Here is a 22,848-nt window from a genome sequence, read left to right on the forward strand (position 1 = left end):
TACATTCAAAACTTTATTATGGAATACAGTGTAGAAAGCGTTTTCCCAGTCAATGCAAATGGCCTGCACAATATTACACAGTGGAAAACAAAACCAATATATAACCCACGGGGAAAACAAATAGAAAGAAAATCCTGCTTCCTCTTCTACTCTACTGCCCTCGGCCGGGCTTCTAAGGAGCACACTGGAAACCAAGGACCAACCCCACCGCAGCCTCCAAATGAACACCCATTTCCTCACAGATCTTACTCGCCATTAGCTGCATGAGCAGAGTGAGAGGAGACGGCACTTCTTTTGATGTAATGTTGAGATGGCGAGGAACCTTTAACATGAGCGAACTGACTGAAGACTAATATGTCATCCCTGCCCCTTTACTCGCTTGCAGGTCTTTCTCAATGGTGAACGCCTACAGCCATCTATGCACGGGGGACGGTGTCAACTGTGCGTCGATGGCAGAGAGGTGAGCAGCATGCCTGGAGGGAAAGGAAAGCAAAGGAGGGAGGGGAAAGTAGGTGCTGAGGAGTGAAAATCCATTATATACACAGGCTGGCTGGCTATCCATCCGGAACTGCAAGTCATTTCCTCTCTACCTTTCCTCACTTCCTCCTCCCAGTACTCCACTTGTTCTACCAGCAAAATGATTACCAAACCAACAAAAATAGACTGCGTCAGCTTACAACTGGACAAAACACCAGACTGAGTGACAAAACATACACGCAGAGATAATCCCCACCCATCCCCCATGCCTCCCATTTTTTTCCCGGTCTCCTTTCCCGCTCCCTGTAACCTTCACGCCCATGCATGCCCTTTTCCAGAAGCAAAGTGACATGAAATCAACAAAAAAAGCACAACAAAATAAAAATTATATATATATATAATGGGGGGATTTCTGAGAGCTCCTTTATGCGTGAGGATTTTTAACACAATATATTTTGAAGAATGAGAATAATATACAAACAGAGATGAAGCCAGCCCCCCTCCTGTAGCTTCAGGAACGTAGCATGGTTTAAAAAGAAAAGAAAATAAGAAAGAAAAGACATGAGGACCACACTTAAATTCCAAAATCACAGATCTCTTTTAAATGTGTATTTTACATGATATCAAAGCAGAGCCGTTCATCTAGATTTATATATATTTTTCGTGGTTTGAAGTCACGTGATCACGAGAAGATACTAAATGTACAATCTTGCTAGAATGACAATCTATACGTGAGAAAGGATCTCAAGAGAGAGCAGCGTTAAGATCTTGGGTTTCGTTTGTATTTTTTTCTTTCCAAATCCTGTTGTCATTGATGTCATGCACTACATAGGAACAGCTAAGACTTCAGCATTACTTTAGTAACATTACACGCAATTTAAAAAAAGTACTTTACATCGGTTGATTTTTTTTCTTCTCTCCTCCGTTTTCATTCTTTTTTGAAAAAACAAAACTGGAAACGAAGAGAAAAAAACTCTAAAATAATGAGAAAAAAAAAACTAACAGCTCATTCAGAATACATAATTATTACCGTCATCATCAACATATTCATGATCATCAGCATCTCCAAATATCCTTAAGAGCCATGTCTGACTTAACACAGCCCAGCTATCGTAAGAATAATGAAAGAAAAGAGGATGGAGGGGAGGAGGAGGAGGAGGGGTAACTTCAGTGTAGACTGTAGAGTGAGTGCAGTGGTGGTGCAGTTAGTGGGGAAACACTGGACCTCATTTAGAAAAATAATGGTGCCTGATTTAAGCCTACTTTCATTATATATTCATCACAATGAATATGATAGAAATAAATGATACGTCAACCTTTTCAATAATGATGTAAAATGCCAATTCTGCAAGCCAATTTTACTAAACGAGACCCAGGGTCAGCGTGCGCCTAAAATCCCACTGATCAGTGGTCAGATTTGCAGACACAAGTCCACACCTAAAGCCACCCCACGCCAAAAAAACCCAGACTATACACTGGCCCTGAATCAGCGTGGAGAGAAAGCGCTTCTTTCCCCTCGAAGAGAGGGTTTGTTCCAGTGCGCTGGGGGCGGGGCTTTCTTTCTTTTTAATTAAAAAGGCGTCTCGCTCTGATAAAGAGAACAGACATGGTGCAAACCGGCGCGGCCACCGTGTCCGCCCGGGCAGAAATGAAGGAAAACCCTGACTACAGTCTCTCCGGTACGGTCGTGACTGACTATTTCAGCCACTCCATCATCTCGGCCACACTGCCTTGTAGAGACGGGGGGGGCTATTCGGGGGGAGAGGGGGTTGGGAAGGAAAGGGAGGAGAGGTGTGTGATGAGATGTCTGTGTGGTGTGTGTGTGTGTTTTATGTGTGCATGTGACATTCTCCTCAGTTCTGCATCTGCTCGAAGAACTTGTAGGTCGGGTTCTCGTAACCGTTCTGCTGCATCTTAGACAGGTGGCGCTCCTCGGGTGTGACGGCAGCGTCCACCTGGAGGGCAGCCAGAGAGAGGGCGGGGGAGGTTAAACACATGCGTCCACACAGACACACACTCATGTGGTGTTTACTAATGTAAAGACAATCTACATTTTAAGACCTTTTCTAATGCTTCCTGGAAGAGTAATCGGCTGAAATAGAGAAACAGCGTTGCCATAACTTTTGCATAAAAAATAAATTAAAAAAATGCAAATGAAAGTTCTGGAGTGATGAATGAGGATAATAAAAAAAAAAGGGGCAGGAAATTAATTGTTAACTATCATTAATCCCATCAAATGGAGTGAGCAGATTGCAGAGTGTACAATACCATCCCAACACAACCTTTTGAAGGCCTTTTCAGACTGAGAACGTCTATATACCCGATACGGTGTATATATATATATATATATTCAAGCTGCTTTTTCATAATATATATGCTGAAAAAGCAGCTTGCACATGCACAGCACCCCCACCCCCACGCACCAGATTGACTGACGACACAGACAAGCTGTTGCCCACCTCGATGACTCCGTGGTGGATGGAGGTGTACTGCTTCTTCCTCAGCATCACCAAGGTGATGACGATCACGGTTGCTATGACGACGCCTCCGACCATCAGGCCGATGATGGCGCCCTTGTTGGAGCTCACATCCTCCGCGAAGAAGACCTGCAGGGAGGTGGAAGGACGGATAGTTGGTCACGTGACTCGCACAGGCCAATCACAGCGGTTTCCACCGAGGACTCGCATTGTGCCCCGCCGTGGAAATGATGTGCCATTGTGTGCTGGTGACACTGCTGAGTAATGAGTGGGCTTTCAGCACAGCAGGCCCGAGGGTTAATTGCGCTTCGAAATGTTTTGCATGTTATTCTCCCAGAGATCCAATGAGCTCCCGTCTCTGCCTCCGCCTTCACTCCAGCATCTTTGAATATCCCTGGAGGAGGAGAATGCTGCCGAGTTCCAGACCATTTACTTCGGGTTTTTTCAGCCACCCAAATCATTTTGCAGCGCATGCTGTGCATAATTACTCGCGCACTTCCTAACATGCACCTGATTTTGTCGTTAAAGAGGCAAATTTAGCTTGTAAACAACTGCAGGGAAGAAAGAGGCAGCGCATGACATCGACTGGCTGCTCATTGTGAATGCAAGAAATGTGATATGTAATCAAATGTAGGGATTAAAGAGATTAAAGCCGTGAGGTGAGAGGAATAATGGACGTGGATTTGGATGCGACCGAGGACGGATTGAGGGTTTTTTGTGCTGGCATGACGACACCGGATGAGATTAAGGAACGAATGCAGAACGGGGTCAGAGCCCGGTAACGCTTCAGCACCTGTGGCCAACCAGAAGAACACACACGTAAACTAAACTTTAAATCAGAGGACAGTGGGATTTAGAGGGGAGCGAAACTGTGACGCACACAGTATCGCGGTCGTCTCCATGGACACACGTCTCCATGGCGACAACCTTGAGACGTGGACCTGACAGTGCCTGTGTGTACTCAAGGAACAAGAGAGGGCAGTAAATCACCTTAATGCGCGTCTGTCTGCACGCCTGTGTGTCTTTCTCTGGGTTTAAGTCTGCAGATACAAATGGATCAGTGGATGTCAAGTCAGCTGCTCTGTGTTTGTTTACCAGTTTCTGGTGGTGAACCTCGTATTCGGCGCTCTGCCTGTCCTCCGTCTCCATCCGCAGCTCAGGAACGGATTCCATCTTCATTCCAGTCACTGGCCAAGGGAGGAAAAGGACCATCTATTATGGATAGTGACACTCGGCCACTTTCTCCACCTCAAACCCACTCGCTAAAGCGGGACGGACAGCCGAGTGTTGGATGTCACAGCGGCATGAATTGAATATCGCACGTACACGTATAGCCCAGCATTAACAGCACGGGCCTCATGGGCCCTGCATCTCAAACCGAACCGCCTGAATGGAGGTCAAGTGGAGTGGAATGTGTGCAAACAACGGCGGGGGGAGGGCAAGATGGTGGAAAAATACTGTGCCGACTCTACTTCAAAGCAACATGACCTAACCCGAGGAAATACGTTTTATTATCAGCCTGGAAGCCAGTTTAACAAAGCAATGATTGTTAAAGTTAACATGCGACTTTAGTCATGATCTCTCGTACAATACATACATCACCTACATATGCTGACAGAAGTTTCCATGACTGTCAGGTCACATTAATTCATTCACGGTGAATCATTTAATAATTCCCTAATGCTTTTAAGTGCAGGTATGAGCCACTGTTACTTATCTTTTGGGTTGTGAAAAACACATTTAATTAAAGGGGGAAAAAGTAATGCGGTTACACATGATAAAGTGTTTCATGAATCCTCCATTTTATTACCAGCCATTGGCTAAAGTTAGCAAGCAACTATGAATCCAAATGAGATTAACCACAACCTGGCAACTCCTTATTTATGGTTTACTACCAATCTATAAATCATCTGTGAATCATCTGCTTAACACTTTTTGTGTTTGCAGCCTCGCAGCCTGGTGGGCAGGGTGCGAGTCAGAGCATAATATCTGCAGGCATTTCTAAAATACATATCAGTCCTGCCACGACGGTGATAGTGGGTGATTCTTTGGACGATAGTACCAACCTGTCCGTGTGGGAATGCCTCTGTCAAAACTGGGGCGAGAGTCCACTGGCTCAACTAGAGAGAAAGAAAGAGAGCGAGAGCAAATACATTTAGAGTGTCATTTTTTCCAATCAACTTTGAACCAAAATGTAAACCCGGTGCGTCGGTGAGTACCCTGGTTCTCGGTGTTGGGCTGGTTGAAGCTCTCGGGGTGGATGAAGCCGAGTCCTCCCAGGCCGAGTGTGTCCTCCTGGGGCAGCAGGTCGTTCTGGCCGTCTCCCAGCTCCTGGTCGGGCATCAGGGCGTCGTTGCCGTAGCTCACCCTCACGTCCGTCTGCAGGTTGGCCAGCTGCTGGGCCATCTCCATCTGCTCCCTCTGCAGAAGCTCTGGAGGGAGGAAGGGAAGAGAGGGAAAGGTCAGAGGGCAGCAGAGCAACGGAAGCAGAGAGCGGAAAGGAAGGAAGTTTCACTTCATGTATCAAGATTCTTGTATCTTAGTTAGCTTCAACAGAACAGAGAATATGATCAGCGAAAGAACACTTCCGATGAGAATTCAGATTTTAAAAAAGGACAAGCGTGGCTCTATTTCTGCCTGAAGAAAATATTTGATCCCATTCAATGACCCGACTGTTGCTCGATCAAGAGGGACAGACCGCCGCCAAGAAATGTTACAGAACGCGGCGCCGTCTCGGGTTTATGTTCGCTCCCGTGTGTTTTGCCGGGGCAGCACAGACTGTGACCGCCTCCGAGAGTGAGACACAGATGGCTGCGTGACGCACACAACTCCAATAAACCCAAAGAAACCTAGCGAATGCAGAAGCGGGGAGGGGGGTAGGGGGAGTGTTATCTTCCCGGCAAACAGTTTCATTTGACTCCGAACAGAAGGAATAGGCTGAAATTGCTCCAATGTCCGTAAAATAGCTTTTTGAGGAGGAGTCGGAATTCAGAGGATTCAATCTCTCCAAAACATGTAGCACAATCAGGATGTTGTGTCTTCCAACACATCTCTCTCAGGGTCAACATTCACACGTTCACCGTCTCTCGGCTCTCTCAGCCGAAACCACCTTTCACAGTCGCACTTGGTTTCCACTCTGAATTGGATTCTATTTTAACCCGCATGTCATGTTTTGGAGCGTCTTAGTTGTCACGACGACAAACTCACCGACTTGGTCCTGGATGTCGTCGGCCACACCGGGCACCTTGTAGAGAAGTCCCAGAGACTGGTTCATCCGCTCCTCGATGACACGCAGGTGGGTCAGCACCTGTTAGACACGCAGAAGTCAATACAAAAATTGCCCCCCACCCCGACCTGCATCGTATACCTATAAAGAGAGAATGCTACCTGAGGTCTGATCTGCGCGGCCTTCTTGGGATCCACCATGCGGACGTGTTCAAAGTGTTTGAGGGTGTGCTGCCGGTCCTTCTGCTCCGCGCGCACATACTTCTTCAGCAGGCTGAAGACGTGGCGAGGCTGCAAAAGGACGACGACGGATGAAGCAGAACGGTGTGTATTTATTTACATTCGGCGTAGGATCAGGAAGAAAAGCAAACAAAAGAGAACAAAGCCACCAGTCAGCTGCTGCACCGTGTACATGGCGTACCCTGGGTGGGTCCTGCTGCAGCGCCGTCAGGTAGCTCTCCAGAGCCAGGCGGCGGTGGTCGTTCAGCAGCGCCTCCACCCGGGCCATGTGGGTCTCCACCAGCTGCTGCCGCTCGCTGGCCGCCTCCTGCTCCAGCGCCTCCACCTTCTCCTGGAAACGCTGCACACATTGCAACATAGAGATCAAACAGGGACGCGACGTGGGCGGGGTTTGGGTTACGTCCCGAATGTGCACGTCTTACCTGGATGACGGCCTTCTTGTCGGCGCGGGGAAGATTCTTCGCTTCCCTCTCGGCCTCCTCCCACTCCCTCATCACCTGGGCACAACAAGGTCAACCGTTGATTTTACACTCGCCGTTGCTCTTTGTGGAAATCGGATATTTTACACACATCTGGGCTGCAGAGGGCAAATATCCGCTCCTTCTGGTTTGTGGAAATAATCCTTTCCGATTGAGAATGTTTGCTTTTTTATTTTTTTAATCACAGGGGGATTTACGTGCTAGGTCAAAGAGCAGTGTGATGAAGGTCGAGAGAAGTCCCAAATCAACAGTTTCTGTTCCCTTTTTGGTCAGTTTCCTCCTCTCTGACTCACCGGGTTCCAGACCGAAGAGTCACTGTGTGAAATCAGATAAAGCTGCGCCTGTAGCTACCCAGGCTAAAAAATTAATAAAAAGCCATCTAGAGCGGCGCTCAAACAAGCGCTTTCAGAGCCACAAGGTTGTTATTGCTCTTGTCTGGAGCTTTGAAAGTGTGACATCGCCGTGGACCATCTGTCTCTCTGACGGAGCGCGAGCCGGTTGATTAAAGAACTCAATTAAAGTTGAATTGGCTCGGGGGGATTTAAAAAAGAAAAGCACCTCTTCGTTTTTACTTGACACATCCGTTCTCCCCGTCTGTCTTTTTTCTCGGCAACAAATACAATCCTCCTCTCTGTTCTCCCTGCTTAGCAACCGTTACGGATTAATGTGTACGCACTGACTGCTGATGAGCTTTCAGGCTGCTGAACTATTAAAAAAACCCATTAACAGCAAAAACATAAAATCCTCATTTGTTCCCCTTGCTTGCTTCCTTCCCTCCTCCCCTCTCGGCCAGTACCTGGGACATCCTCTCGCGGTGCTTGGCCTCCAGGCTCTCTTTGGCCTTCTGGAAGTGGGCGTGTTCATTTTCATCAGCAGGCGTCTCCAGGTAGTAGTCCACGGCGTCGGGGGAGCTGGGCGTGGCTGTGGGTACTGCGTGAAATGGAAGTAGATGGCGATAAAGAGGAGGCGAGAGGATGAAAAGACTTATTTTTATTACATTACACAAGGCAAAAAAACACAAAACACAGGGCCTGCCATGGATTAATAGGGTTAGTGTGGGATCAGGGGACGAGGGAGATAAGACTGTAGCTGGAAGCCAGCACCCTCCAAAAAGCAAACAAATGAGTGCTTCAGATGACCCGTAGTCTTTTGTAGAAGAGGGACAAAACCCATCTCTCACTTATGTAACTTCACTCAGACGCTGTCGACAGTTTTTCATTGGGACGATTTCTTCGGCGGGAAGTAATGAAGCTTGGCCGAGGTGAGTGAACGTAGACGGGTGTGGAAAACCACTGGTGGAAAACCAGGACACAAGAGTGGCCTATGCTGTATGAAGATGACCTGGATTATCACGGTTACATTTACAAATGTACTCCAATGCCAGTTGCACCGAGACAGTGAATCACTGTTAATTGACCACACGAGGCGTGTGTGTGTGTGTTTCGATGGGTTTGTGTGTTATGAGACACTGCGGCACTTTTTCCACTTCCACTGCACTCAGCAGAGCCGGAATCCCACAACACACGATCACACCTAAACACACGCCGTGGGTAAAATTAGATCACAATATAGGGAGATAGAGATAACATGACTGCATTTTGCTGCAGGGCAGATTGTGTACTTCTTGACTGAGACACACAGACACACATCAAGCGAGGTCATTGAACCTTACACAATACCACAATCAGTATCAGAGCCAAACACTTAAACCGCCTTCCTCTCATCTATAACACACAACTCCCATCTGCGTGTGTGCATACACACTGACTCATGTACACGCACACACACGTCTCTTGATATTGAAAAAAGAAAAGAAAAAGCCAGATGAAAAATAGGTTGGCGTTTGAAGACGGAGCAACTATTTGAGATCTAATCACTTCACTCTGTGACTGAGCGATCGCGTCTGGCTAATCAGCAAGTGGCGAGAAAGAATACCTCAAAGCCAAATATAGCAACACGGTGCGGACAAACCATCGAGTGTTCGTCCTCATCGTCAGCCATCATCACGTCGTCGATGCCAGGCACGCAGGATGTAATGATGACTTTTTCCTTTCAAAGAAAATTTCCAGAAGTGCAGCAGAGGGTAATTTGACATCCGATTGAAGTGAACGTAATTAATGAACCAGAACCTACACGTCCTCAGTGACAACTGTGGAATAATGGAAGCGAGCGCGCACCCCGTTCGGGGTGTGAGGACGACGTGCAGGAGGAGTGTCGCTCAATCATTCACTGATGGCTCTAAATCTCATATTCAAGTTAAAGAAATGCATACAGAAGTACATGAACCGGCTGTATTCATGGGATTGAGAGTGGACAACACAGATTGAAAATGGTGTCATTGTGCCTTTAAAGCAAACCGTCTCTGAAAATTAATCTGTATCGACGCGCCGTAGCGAGATAGCTTTTTGGTGCCACGTTCCACGACTTCATTCTCATGGAAACCAATGAATTCAACTTATTACGAAATATCACACCCCGCCGCTGAGGATTCAGAGAAGCCGTGTTGCCGTGCAGTTTTAGCACAGTGAAGGGAGCGGGCGGCGCACAGGCGGTCCGTTGGGGTCGACGAGTGTTTAGTCGGGTTTTTTTTTAGTGCAAACACATTGATTTGTGACGGACACAGAAGAAGAGAGGCGGCGAGGAAAAGGGTTAGCCAGGAGTGGAGCCGACAGGTAGGGAGGCGTCGAGAAGAGAAGCGTCCGGCAGCTGGCGGGCAGCTCGGAGAGTCAAAAAAAGCGAAGGATTAGAGACAAAAATGGGTGCCGGCCGAGGCGCGCCGCTGCCGGGCGGGACTTACTGACGCTGCTGCAGACAGACAGGCAGTACTCCTCCGAGTCAAAGTTATTCCGGTTGCCTCCGCAGCCGCCGTAGATAAACTGAGCACAGCGGCCCTCCTGGTAGTCAAAGTACCAGCGGGACAGCATGGCCCGGCATGGCCCGGTCTCGGCATTGGCCCAGCACACATCTTGGAGGACACACACACACACACACACACAACCTCGTCATCACTCACAGAGCAGGACACGGCCACAGAAAGTCTCTCCAGCTCACCAGACATCGTGGTTTCTGTCAAGCTGTGTGCAAGAGATCTCATCAGAATGTTCACAGATCACATTCATAAATGATATTTAATAGATTTATGTCCCCTGCATGTGAGGACCGCCAGGTTCAAATGTACAAACGTTACACAGACATGAAGAAACAGCCGGAAAACAACCGGTTCTGACTCCAATGGAACGAAGCCAATGGAGGCTCCGGAATGATTGATGAGCACAATAAGAAAAACGACAGCTGGGAAATCAATTGTTGAGGAAGAAAATGGAGAGAAGCCTGTTTTGCGTGTTGTACGACGTTAAGCTCGTTCCACACCGATCGACGTGAAAAGAAACCTGCCGTCTGATTAACAGAGACACGGTCCCCAAAGACACATGTTCCTCCTCTCCGCTCGAGTGCCATTTGTTCATTAGTTGCCACGTTTTGGAGAAATCGGCTGGAGAGGAGTCAGTGTTCTCTCGAATATAAAAAGGAACTAGATGACGAGTGTGGCTTGTGGCGCTCAAATCCCCAAAAGGTACATTAAAAAAAAAAAAAAAAATTTAAAACTCAGCAGCAGTGTCTTCTTTTCAGAAACCATGACCGAGTTATTTAAGATGATCCACAGACCTCGCTGTGGTGTTTATTTCTACTGAACTACACCCGGGTCACGGCAGCAGTAGGAAGTGTGCAAATAGCAAATACAACTGTGGGTAAGAAGACAAATATGCTCGTTTGATTTGGGGTGAACCGCCTCTTTAAAATAACCTTTGCGAGGCTTTTCAACGACCTCCAGATACCCTGATTGTGAAAAGACAACACGAGCTCTATTTCTAACGGACGCTCCTCACCCCTGACAACCTCTTCCACGGACTCGGTGGTGGTGGTTGTGGTGGTGGTGGTGGTTGTCATGGCAACATTGGTGGTGGGCTCGTCGTCGAGCGTGTCGACGATATCGTCGTCGTCGTCATATCCATCCTCCTCTTCCTCCACCACCTCTTCATCTTCATCTCCGTCTCCATCCTGGTCGTTGTCCATCACGTCCTCTTCCTCCTCCTCATCATCATCATCATCATTTTCCTCAGTGACCACCACCTCATCCTCCTCTACCACAGATGGTCTGGCGTCCTCTTGCTGCTCCGCTGGCTCCGGCTCCCGCACCATACTGGGAGGGAGGCAGGGACGGGGAGAAAAGGGAGAGAGGGGGGGTAGGGAAGGAGAGGGAGAAAAATGAAGTAAATGGAGAGGGCGAGAGCAAATGGGGGAAGGAGAAGTGACAGAGGAAGAGGGATGAGGACATAAGGAAGGCGAGAAGAGGATGAACGTGAAGGAGGGAAGAACAAAGACTTTAAATTACAACCAAGGAGAGAGAAATGTCCTCATGGCAAAGGTCTAAAATGAAAGTGTCCGTATCTCTGATCATCTGAGCGCTGATGTATTACTCTGCTGCTGCCTTGGCCTCATTTATCTGTGTGTGTGTGTGTGTGTGTGTGTGTACCTGTTGTCAGAGTAATCAGTCTCGGCTCCACCCCACCAGACATCGGAATCATCGGCGTCCTGCTCGGCGCTGTCGGTGTTGCGCTCCGCCTCAGCGGGACAGCACACAAACTCCACTCCCCGGAAACGGTCAATGCCGCACGGCAACAGCATTCCGTAGTCGTGGAGATTCATGGTGCGGTCACCGCAGGACTACACAGGACGAGAAGCACACACACACACACGGGCAAAGATTAGACCGGCGACCGCTCCTGCTCGCCGCCGCGGTGGCGATGGTGGAGGCGTGCGCTCACCTCCTTGGCGACGGTGTGCCAGTGCAGGTGGCTCTCACACTGGTCCATGCGCTCCTGGTGCAGGAACTTGCACTTGTCGGGAACGAGGAGCGCGTCGCTCACAAACTCTCCCACTGCGGCACAAACGCATCCAGATTTATAATTCAGACACAATGGGCCCTCTGGATGGACTGAGAACACATTTCAGCCAACACCGATGACTCCCGCAAATCATCGCCGACTCCCGACCCCTTGGTTGCTATGGTAACTATGGCCCTGGAGTAACCAGGAGCGAGATAGAGATCCCTTTGGTTTTTCCCCCAAAATGTGGGCCTCACCCAGGCAGCGGTAGGGCACCACGATGTGGATGTGACTGCGACACTGCTTGCGTCCCTTCTTGCACCAGTTCTGGATGCTGATTGGCTGGTTGGCCTCAACCACATTGGTAATCTGGAGCTCTGGGTACACCTACACACAGCATTATATTAATGATATTATATTAATTGCAACGTGTCATCGCTAAATGACTCTTCTTCTTGCTTTTCGGAGAAATCTCATTTTCCATCACTTCTGCTGATCAGTCAACTCCTTGTTTTCTTCTTTCCTCTTTTACACAGTGTCTTCATGCACCGCCTACAGTATCTGTCAGGGAAGTTTGTAAATTCACATTGCCACAAAGAGCCCAGTAAGCTTGTTTTCAGCCTCGAGAACCACCCGTTTCGTAACAGCGGTTGCCTTCACGTTCTTTATTTTGATTTGAAAATTAAACTGGGATTTTGTGGTCTTGTGGTCGGAAGTTTTCAGAGGTTCACTGTGTTGCATTTGCCGAATCAAAAGCCATGCAGAGCCTTTAAAGTAACGTCACATGGACGTAAGCGGCTCGTTCACGGAGCCCAGTTTCGGCATCACGTCTGTCATCCTGCCAAATTGGGGGATTTTGGTGAGTGAAAACAAATCTGCTTTTGGTACCACCTCGGTCTGAAAAGAAAACGTCTCGCTCGCCCCAAACACAAAGAAATATCATCGTAAATCTGCTGGAAAAAGAAAATTAAGATCATCAAATCTTGCTTGCTGCACCGCCCAGCTGCTCAATCGTGGTAATGTGCTCCAAGAGACTCATCTTAATGGATTAAATGTAAATGATCAGACTAAAAAATAAATTAAAAAATAAAATGCAGACTAAAGCTTTATTATCGGGGGCCCATTGTGCATTCGAAATGAAATAAACACGGGGTAATTACAGTTTAAGCATTCCATCATATATATATATACACACACACATCAGCACATGTGGCCGAATGAAAGACGCTTTCAAGGCATGTGACGCACTAAAACGTTATTACAAACTGTCTGGGAGGAAATGACCTCTTTTAGGCGTGTTACCATCATACATACGATAAAGATTCATATCAGCTATGAAAGGGTGGATGAATATGATCGTGTAATATCAGACTTCATTCACTCCAACGGGGGAAAGGCACAGTTGTAACCCGTTACCTCCTGGCAGTACTGCAGGATGCCCTCCTTGGTGCCGATGCAGCTCTTGGTGCCCGACGGGTCCGGCTCCCACTTGCCGCTCTGCACGTCGATGTACATGTTGAGTTTGCCGCAGAACATGGCCACCTGGGGCTCTGCCAACAGGCCCAGAGAGACATCTGTCGGCACCTGGGGGGGGGAGAGAGAGTTAATGACGTGCACCGCTCAAGTCTTCTGGAGCACTTGCGCTGCAGAATGCAAGACGGATGCTATTAAATGTCATTACTCCGATAGAGGGGAGAGGAGGAGAGAGGAGGGGAGATGAGCGTGCAAGATGAGAAGTGAGATGAGGTAAGCTGGCTCAAGAAGTAAGGAGCAGGGGGAGAAGGGAGAGGAAGAAGGCCGAAGACGAGGCGAGAGGAGAGGAAGGCAACGAACTCGATTCTAGTCACATCGTTTCATTTCCGTGCTCCGATAACGTGACGCTGAAACGGCGCCCGTGTATCTGCCGTTTTGAAACAAAATATACTTTCCTAGCTTATCGTGAAATTGACAGAATGTATACGCTTCAGGCATCGTTCTCCGCCCATTGGAACATTTCACCTCGTATTTTGCCCAGCCTCCATGAGTGAAACTCAAAGGGTTGTGACTGCTGCCAAATATAAATGATATTACACACAAACGGAGAATGTTTCCGGTCAATCGGTACAGATGTCAGTTGACTAATGTTCTTCTTGTAAGCGCGTCGCCACAACATACATCCAAAAAAAAGGTGTGAATTCATATTCAGACACTTTATTTCTGGAGTCTGACACGCAAAGCGAGAGATGATTTAGTGGCAGCGTTCAGCCATCTGCTCACATGGCGTCATGTTCTCATGAGATATTGATATTCATCATTGTTTAATGGTTGCCGTGTATTCTGAAGAGCTGTTGTGGTGTAAACACCGTATAATGATCCCTCAATAACATACTTGTGGAGCGAGGTCGAGCCAGCCAAGTTTTCAAATGATCTTTTTAAGAAGGGGAGAAAAAAAGAAGTTGTGAGCATGTGTGCTTATCTTTTAATTAATTAACTTTCCCAGTGCCCGGTTTCATTTTGACCTCATCTGCTCAGCCTCTGGCGTCTCCCTGTCGCTTATTGAAAGCGATGAACCCACTTCCTCTCTGCTCGAGGCACATCTCGTTACATCGGAGCCAACTGCTGACATTCAAATTATTTGTGTTATCCTCATTTGGCTGGCAAATCCGATCCTTGCCAATCGCGCCCGCTTCTCCTTCCTGCCTCTCAGTCTCTCCGTTGCCGTCTCCCCACCGCTCTGTCCTCTTCTGGAAGAAGAGGAGGAGGAGGAGGAGGGGGGGGAGGGGGGGATCAGCCGTCACATATTGCTTGGCGTGCTGCTCCCCCTCACCCCCACATCACAAATTACACGGGATGCAAGTAAAGCCCTGATCCATCAAAAATGCTCTCCGGCCTTTTGCCGCTCTTATTAAATCAGAACTAGTTGATGAAACGCACGAGTCGACAAAAACGAGAGGATAAAAAGTGTGCGGCGGGGGGGGGAAAGAACACATTCAACAATGAGGAGATTTGAAGCAGGATGTAGATCCATGGGCATGTTTTGGTGGTCAAAATCAAGTCAGTCACGGAAAGAAAATGAGAGTTCAAGCCAGTGACCCAGATGGGAGCGCACAATCAGGCTGCAAAGAGCCCACGTCCAGGTTGTTAAAGCTCGGCAACGCAATGATGGCTGTTAAACGACACGGCGCCTTCAATGTCCTCATCATTGTTTGAGGTTGAAATTAAATTAGTTCCCCCCCCAGAGGGCGGCTCAAAGGAGGAAAACGGTTTTATTTTATTTATTTTTTAAAACACAAAAGACAAACCAACAATCTAATGCAATAACACACAAGTGTACAGGACTAAAGCGATTAAAGTCAGATTATTTGCGACTGCAATTTGACGGAGTGGTCCGCTGCCCCAAGGAGGCCGACGAGGCGCCCGATGGCGGTCGTGTGCGGGCGTTACGCCCCGATTCACATCACAGTTCCTGTCTCAGACACGCGACCTACTTCCTGCTGGAAACGGGCAAAAAAACAAGCGGCAAACGCCGCGTAATCTTTCCCCATCATCCGGAGGCGGCGTGTCACATGTTCTGCCTGGAAGGGATTACACTTTGGGATGAGCTCTTTTGTATTTTACAGGTCAATTTAAGGTTTAATGAAGTGGATTAGATTGGAGGTCAAGCGGTGAGCACAAAGAGTTCGGTTTTTATGCTTTGAGCTCAAATGCTGCACCTCAAAAAAAATAATTTAAAAGATAGTCGTTATCTATCTGCATCTACAAAATATTCTGCTCCAATCCACAATTGTTGGCCTTCCTAAAACAGTCACACTGTTTGCTCTGTGGCTTTCCCCACACAAAGGGAGCCAGCGGCACCATAAATTCCATTTATACAACCACCATAGCTGAACACTACGAACACATATGACCAGGCATTCAAAGTTTCATTTGCAAACCTTTAAGAAGCTTTGAATGGAAAATAAAAGTCCCCATTTGTTCTTTCCAAGCCCCAGAACAATGTTATCACGACTGAAACAAATACTAAACCTCTTCAACGTCCCCATTGGCTGTTTTGACCAGTTAAAAAACAACACACAAATTAGCTACAAATATAAAATATTCAGCCCAAAAAAAAGTGCCGTCTCGTGCGTAGGCGCTGGTAAAGACGCACCATCTGGCGTTCCCCCTTTCATGTAAATTGCACCACCAGTCAGATGTCAGCGTCATGGCGTAACGGGAAGGTGACGGTGTGAATGAGCTCGTTTACAGCCGTCGCCCTCAAAGATGTGATGGGCGGGACCAAAAAGCAGAAACATAGGCAGGGAAGATGTGTATTACCCATGAAATGTAAATTCTACACACAGACTCCTCCTCCTCCTCCTCCCGAGCCGACAAGACAAGGCTCTATTGTGCGGGCGGGGGCCACTGAGCTCCCAGATAGTGTCCGCTGGTGACATGTGATAAATGTCCCAGATAGACAGAGGAGAGACACAGAAGAGCCTCTCCTGCAGCGAGTGGCAGCAGCACAATGCAAATAAGGCCGTTAGTGTTATCGCTGGCAGCCTTTAAACATTTACGAGTGAGATAACGGCCCCGTGCCGCCTCGCTCGGGATCATTCAATCAATCGATCGCGGGCCCCGCTCACAAGACGCATCGCGGAGGGAATCCGTTTTGCTCGGGAGGATGTGGGGCGGCCGAATTAGATGAGACTGGCGAGGTGACATAAGTGCAATGCTTGTACACACACACACACACACACACACACTCTGTAATCACCTTAGCAAGCAGGCCTTGCTACTTAAAACCTTCAGTTTGTCTTTGACTGGACTTAAAGGCTGCAACACTATCCCACTGTGCTGCTCTGTGTGTGTGTGTAAAGCGATAGACCGTCCCTTCCCCCACAGTCACACAAAAAGATGAATTACAGAGCAGATGAAAAATGGGACAGCGCGCCTTCAACACCATCATCATCGTCCTCACCATCATCAAATAAATGAATGAATAAATAAACGCAGCGGGTGAAGCAGGAGCTCTGATAAAAAAGGAATAAACCACAGGGTGTGGGATTGATGGCCGGCCTCGGGGCGGGGTGAGGTGAATCGGGTTACGGTGAAACGCGATCCGGCTCAGGAAACGGGGAATCGGCCTCTCGGACAAATCGCTTTAAAATGCGATGAGAAGTGTGCGCGAGAAATAGTTCAACGTTGTAATTTTCTGTCGACGTGATGGAGGGACTCTCGGTGCCATTGGTTATAAATCGCCATGGCGACAGAGCCGGCTCTCAACCCCGGGGAGCTGCCAGTGATAACCTCCCTCTGTCGTCGCCGTGGCAACCTGAGGGAACATCATTATCCAAGTCACCTGGGAGGAGGAATTTCATCAGCAGGCTGTTGTGATTTTGTAAGAAAGTGTGTGCGAGTGTGTGTGCGTGTGTGTGTGCACGCGTGTGTGTGTGTGTCACTGCATGCAGGTGCTTCTGTGTGCCGAAAAGCTTAATGTCTGGCTCATTCAGTAACGACCTGCTAAACTGCCTCTGACCTCAATGGTATTCAACTGGGAGTCGCCCTACAGTGGGCCGCCAATGTATACAGATGGAGCAGTGATTGGCTGGAGACACACACACACACACTGATGACACCCTCAGCGATCCCACTATGAACTGTGGCTAACGGGATCAGAAATTACAGAAAGCTTTTGACAAATGTGGTTAATAGCGGGAGTGGATACCTGGAATCGTCATCAGCGGTTACTCCTCCGCAGAGCGAACCGTGAGCACAGTCGGCATTTCAAAATCCCCAACGGAAGAGGAGTACCAATCTTAATATGCCAGAAGTTCAAGTCAAAAATCAAATGAATAAATGTTAAAATCCTTACATGAAAATTATGATTAAAACCAGCTTAACAAGAAGAGAAAATTATATTTCACAAATCCCAAATCTACAGCGACGTGGGTTTTTTCTCGCAGAGCACACGCCGAGGTTTCCTACAGGAGAGATTTTATAAACAACGGCTTCCTACCGCCCAGCGAGTTCTGCGGCGCAGGAAGTCCGCCTCTTTCACGGAGGCCGCACAGGAAACGGGTCCAGAAATAACAGGGCAGCGTCCGTAAGGGCCGTCCATTTCCGAAAGGCTGACCTCCATCTAGCCTGTCTTCACACACACACACACAGCTTGGCATTTAAAGCAAGAGTTCCAATTTCACACTTGGACTCCAAAAGAACTCGTCATCTACAATTGATGGTGCGACGCCAGTTCATAAACCCTCTGAACTGTGACTCTCAAGCCGAGGGCACATCAGTAAGCCACTGTGTGTGGGTGACGCAGCATTTTCGGGAAGAAAAAAAAAACCTCCGTTTGTGAGAAATTGGTCTTGTGGAAAATGGAAAAAGAGAGAAAAGTGGTGGGGGGGGGGGGGGGGAAAGGGAGGGTTCAAGGAAGGAATGGATAAGAACGACGGGAATAACACACAGCGGCCTAATTATGGTGAGTACCAGGCAGGAATCGGAGGGACGCGGGTTTCTCAATGTGCGATGGAAAAAGCAGACAACGGAGAGTCTGGCGCCAATGGCTCCAGGAAATATTAATATGGTGGAAGAGATGGTTCGTATTGGTTTTAAAAAGGAAAAGCTGATATTTGGTTGTCGTAATAAACGGCGACATCCTTTTAAATCAAGAGTGTGTCTGATTCGGCTCATCGAGCTTAAGAAAACGTGCAAATATTTGATCCCAAAACAATAAGGGGAAAGACTTCCAATACTGCCGCTTGTGTTCGATGACTATTTAAAGGGTTCTTTTCTTCGTTTTCTGCACTTTGACGTTTTAGTCTGGGATGGCAACAGCATCTGGCACACATCTGGAGTACTACAAGCATTAACATGTCAGATGTATGACACTTAAATATAATAATAGGGGCAGTTGTGTCATTTCAAGTCGAGACATTTTGAGAAGGGACAGGATGGCGTTTAATTTGCACATATTTAATTTAGTATTTCTTATGTGAGGCTTTTCACTCCGTCGACAGGCGGGTAGGAGACATTAAAAGAGGCTCTTTCTTTTTGCCACTTCACTGCCACGACTGTTTTCTTTTCCGAGCCCACTGTGTTGCATGGTATTGTTTTTTTGAGAGGGGGGGGGGGAGCTTTACCTTTCAGCACATTATGGACACACAAGGAAAACTCTGGAATCTGAGGATAACACACACACACAAAAGAGACAAATAAGAAAAGTGTAGCACGGAGGAGGAAGCAAAGTTTAACGGGCGGAAAGCATCTCGGTTCACACGCTGCCGCCAGGGGAAAAGACGACGGCGAGCGCGTCGACATCGGCCCCGTCTCCGGGTCGCCATGACAACGGCATCGAAAAGGTCAGGAATTCTTTTCTCCGGGACAGACAGAGGGGGTGACGCAGGGGAGGGGAGGGCATTGATTGGGAGCGCTGCGGTGTCATCGCCGTTGTTGACACAACCAAGATGGACAATGTGCTGTAGTATGAAGAGGGATTTAAAAAAATAAAAACACATTTAATAGCCATCTATTTGCGCTACTGGTTGGACGTGAAGGATTACAAAAGAGAAATAGAAGATGACAGACAAAAACCAGGATGCGCTGGAGACAAACTCCTTTCATGCCTCGTTATACAAGAGGACATCGCGTCCGGCCACATGACAATGTCCACTGTTTACTGCGATGAGGAGCGGCACGCCGATGGGCCCACAGGAGCCACAGGGACCGGTCCGACAGGGGCCTGCTTGCATTTCTCTTCTGTGTCTGCAGCCACTGATTATTTACTCATTGTTGACCTATTTTTTCCCTTTTAAAAGACGCGTCATCAGTCCTGAGAGCAACAGGGACGTGTTTGAATTGCTCATTTGGGGTTTTCAATGTACCCTTGAGAAACGAGCGGGAAAATAACCTTGTTTTAGGAATCAGAAAAAAACCTATTGCTTTTTGTGACTTGAAATGCCTCGTTTTGTCCCCCCAACATACTGAACATCCAAAACATTCAAAAAAAATTCACATTTGAGAAGCGTAACCTCAACCAGTCATCAAACAACCAAAAGGGTGCCATTGATTTCCTGTCCGGCGACAAATCAATGAATGGATTACTTCGGCTCTGGATACGAGATTATGAATACGTCCGGAACATTCCATCGAGCTCACCGGCACAAAGAAAGCCACAGCGACACATCAGGTTGTTGGCGTCAGTCAGAATCAGAGCAAAGGCTTCTCCGTTAGCGGCTCAGTCAACCATCGCATCCGGAGACCGAGGGCCAGAATACACTCAGAGAAAAGCACACACTCGTTCTCTGCTCAATGTAAACGACGGTCCGGAGGGAGAAGCCGAGGCGTGGCCGCCATAGAAAAGCACAATAAGACTCTTAGTGGAGAGGAGGTATACGTCAGCGTCGGGTGGGATTCCTCCTCCGAAAGAATAGAAACTGCAGCGTGAGCAGCGGAGAAGGTGCCAGAGAGAAACGCCGGCGGCGCCAACAGGCATAACGGCATTAAACCCGCGAATAAGGGGCGCGAGGGCTGGTCCGCCCGGGGCTGAACGACTGCAGTGTGCACACAAACACGCCGTCCAAGAGCCGCTTCCCAAAGAGCCACAGAAGGCCGGCACGCTCCACACCTGTCAGGAAAAGAGCAGCTTCCTGCGAGCTGTGTGTGTGTGTGTGTCGCGGCCATGGAAGGCTATAGCTATAAACAAGCCCCGACAAGATCAAAGAACAGAACTTGCGAGTCTCCCATCATCACGTCCGATTTAATCTCACTTGTTTTGTTTACTGAAATTCGAAACGACTTGTTCCTGTCTCATTTCATCACGCCCGCCTTTGAAACGCGTCGTGTAAACGGTCCTCGGGCGAACGAGCCGACGGATTACGAGCAAAGCCGCGGCTCCGCTTGATGAAGGGCCCGAACCGGTCACTCGGAGCCCACTGACGACCGGCTGCACGGGGCAGGGGAACAATGAGGGCCGCCACATCACACCGGATTCATCTGGAGGAGAAATGGGCAGAAATGGCCGAGACAGCAGAAACAGAGGGGCCCGGGTGGAGCCGACCGGCCTTTGTCTGGCACTATCGATCCATGACAAGTCATTTGTCGTGGGCCCGTCCTATAATTCTTTAACCGCCGGAAAAAGCCACGGACAGCCGCTCCACCTCCTCCACCACCACATCTGAGACAGTGGCGGTTACAGGACCGGGTCAGTTGTCTCACAACGAGCAGGCCTGGACATCTCCGTTTGAAAAGGTGTTCTCCAGAATCAATGTTGATCTTGAAAAAATAGATATATACAAAGGTGTTTGTGGGGGGGGGGAGGTGTGTGTCACGTGACATTTTTTCTTTCTGAAAATGCCTGAATAAGATCGTGTCTCCCTTTCATTTCAGTGACATACTTACAAGATATTAAGAAGTAACTGACGTTTGTTGTTTGTTTTTTTGCAATGCATATTCACAAAGAGGAACGGATGAACACTGATTTTGTGAAACCGCAATATAGACATTAATAAATAATAACTCGTGCATGACGGGGAGTATTCTCACAGCAAACTCTACGGTGGGTGTCAGGAGGAGGAAGCATGCGAGGCAACAATGACTCCTCTCGGCTCCCCGGCTCCCCGATAAATGCTGCAGTGCACCGCCGCCATCTTACTTCTCTGTGCTCCCTCCCGATGACTGAAATATGACGGAGAGCGTTCACAATGTCAGGGGTTTGGTTTTTGTGTCATTTTCCCGGGTGTGTTTATTTGCGCCGTTAAAAGACAGAATTGTGGCCTCAACTTGTTTATTGTGAAGCGAAGGCGACGTCTTATTGACTTATTTTTTTATTCCCAAAACACGCCCACTCCCTAAAAAAAAAAGTGCCCCCGGGACGTGGAAAAAAACAGACAATACGCGTTTCATTTATTCCCTGTAATGACTTTTAATGACACCCAATTAGCCCGAATGACCTGTAAACTATCGTGTTATGAGCATTTAGAGCCATTTGCGCAGTGTTACTAAAAAAACGGGGGGGGGGGGGGTAATGTGTTTACAAATACTAAAACCTGGTTTTTACATGTTTAAATAAGAGGGGTGAAAGCAATTCGCGTCGATGTGTCAAACAAAGGAAGCTGTACATTAAACGTGTCGGGCATCCCCGTCACATCGTCCCTATAAATCAATTAAACGGGCTTAAAGGAGACTGTCTGGGAAGAAGGCAGTCCGGAGCAGCGGGACCAGGGGAAGACTATTTTCTTTTTAAATACGCGTTATTGCGTCGGTGTCTCCTACTATTAAGAGTCTTAAAAAAACGCGACAGATTCTAACTCACTCTCTTAACGCTTTCAGGGTGTTTTGCAACGTAGTGAGCGGTTTAGAAAATACCCAAGAATTCCCAATCGGTGTGAAGTAAAAAAACGTTTTTACACAACACTTCCGGATAAAACCTTCAAAATAAAACAAACCCGTCTGTTTTTTTTTTTTAATATATACATTCACACAATAGGCCACACCAACTGTGTCAAGTTAAGAAGCCAGTGTAACACTTTATTTGTGTGTTAGCAGGAAAATGAAGTGGTCGCAAGTGGACACACAAAGACACAATGCCGACTCTGAAAAAAGGACTGGCGTGTTACAGTCTACGGTTGTGCTTTTATTTTATTTTTTAATGTATAAAAAAAACAAGCTGCATATTGTTGCGCAAGTCTGTGTTGTAGAACGACAACAAATAACCCTCACGTCTCTTATTTACTGTGACAACCCAGTCTAAAGTCTCGCTCTGGAGGCAGGGCCGCCCAGCTTCCGGTCTAGCTGCGGCTAACTCCGTCCAGCTTGACGCAGCTGACAGCGGCAATATGGTGGAAAATACTTCCAAATTACGCACACAGAGAAGAAGAAGAAAACGCCGTTTTTTCTTACCTCGGCGGCCAGAGCCGAAGCAGCCACAGCCAGCAGCAGGAGAGCTACTCGGTCCGCCATATCGTTTCGCTGACACGACGTTTCGCCGGACGGTCTGAACGGTTTTTCCCCCTCCAACGTCGGGTTAGAAACTGGTGCGTTCGTCGCCGGTGACTCCCGTCTTGTGATTGTGAGCGATACCGAGGCTGCACAGCTGCTCGGCAACGG

General features: G+C 48.0%; 1 protein-coding gene across 5 annotated transcripts; it reads right to left on the bottom strand.

Annotated features, from left to right (window-relative positions):
• Positions 1-22,848, bottom strand: appa (amyloid beta (A4) precursor protein a). Of its 5 annotated transcripts, none has more exons than XM_056431027.1 (17): positions 22,642-22,848; positions 13,198-13,365; positions 12,039-12,168; positions 11,722-11,834; positions 11,430-11,620; positions 10,783-11,096; positions 9,696-9,863; positions 7,695-7,828; positions 6,842-6,916; positions 6,601-6,750; positions 6,342-6,470; positions 6,162-6,261; positions 5,174-5,386; positions 5,021-5,074; positions 4,050-4,141; positions 2,901-3,083; positions 1-2,432 (listed from the first exon to the last, which is right to left on the bottom strand). In XM_056431027.1, the coding sequence occupies exons 1-17, from the start codon at positions 22,699-22,701 to the stop codon at positions 2,331-2,333; spliced, it is 2,376 nt and encodes a 791-aa protein (XP_056287002.1). In that variant the 5' UTR covers positions 22,702-22,848; the 3' UTR covers positions 1-2,330. The 5 variants fall into 5 exon arrangements, with proteins under 5 accessions (XP_056287002.1, XP_056287001.1, XP_056287003.1 ...); XM_056431026.1 differs by having other exon boundaries at positions 6,601-6,759; positions 22,642-22,847; XM_056431028.1 differs by having other exon boundaries at positions 2,937-3,083; positions 6,601-6,759; positions 22,642-22,844.

This window comes from Pseudoliparis swirei, chromosome 14 (assembly GCF_029220125.1).
Source record: "Pseudoliparis swirei isolate HS2019 ecotype Mariana Trench chromosome 14, NWPU_hadal_v1, whole genome shotgun sequence".
In the NCBI taxonomy this organism is placed as follows: Eukaryota; Metazoa; Chordata; class Actinopteri; order Perciformes; family Liparidae; genus Pseudoliparis; species Pseudoliparis swirei.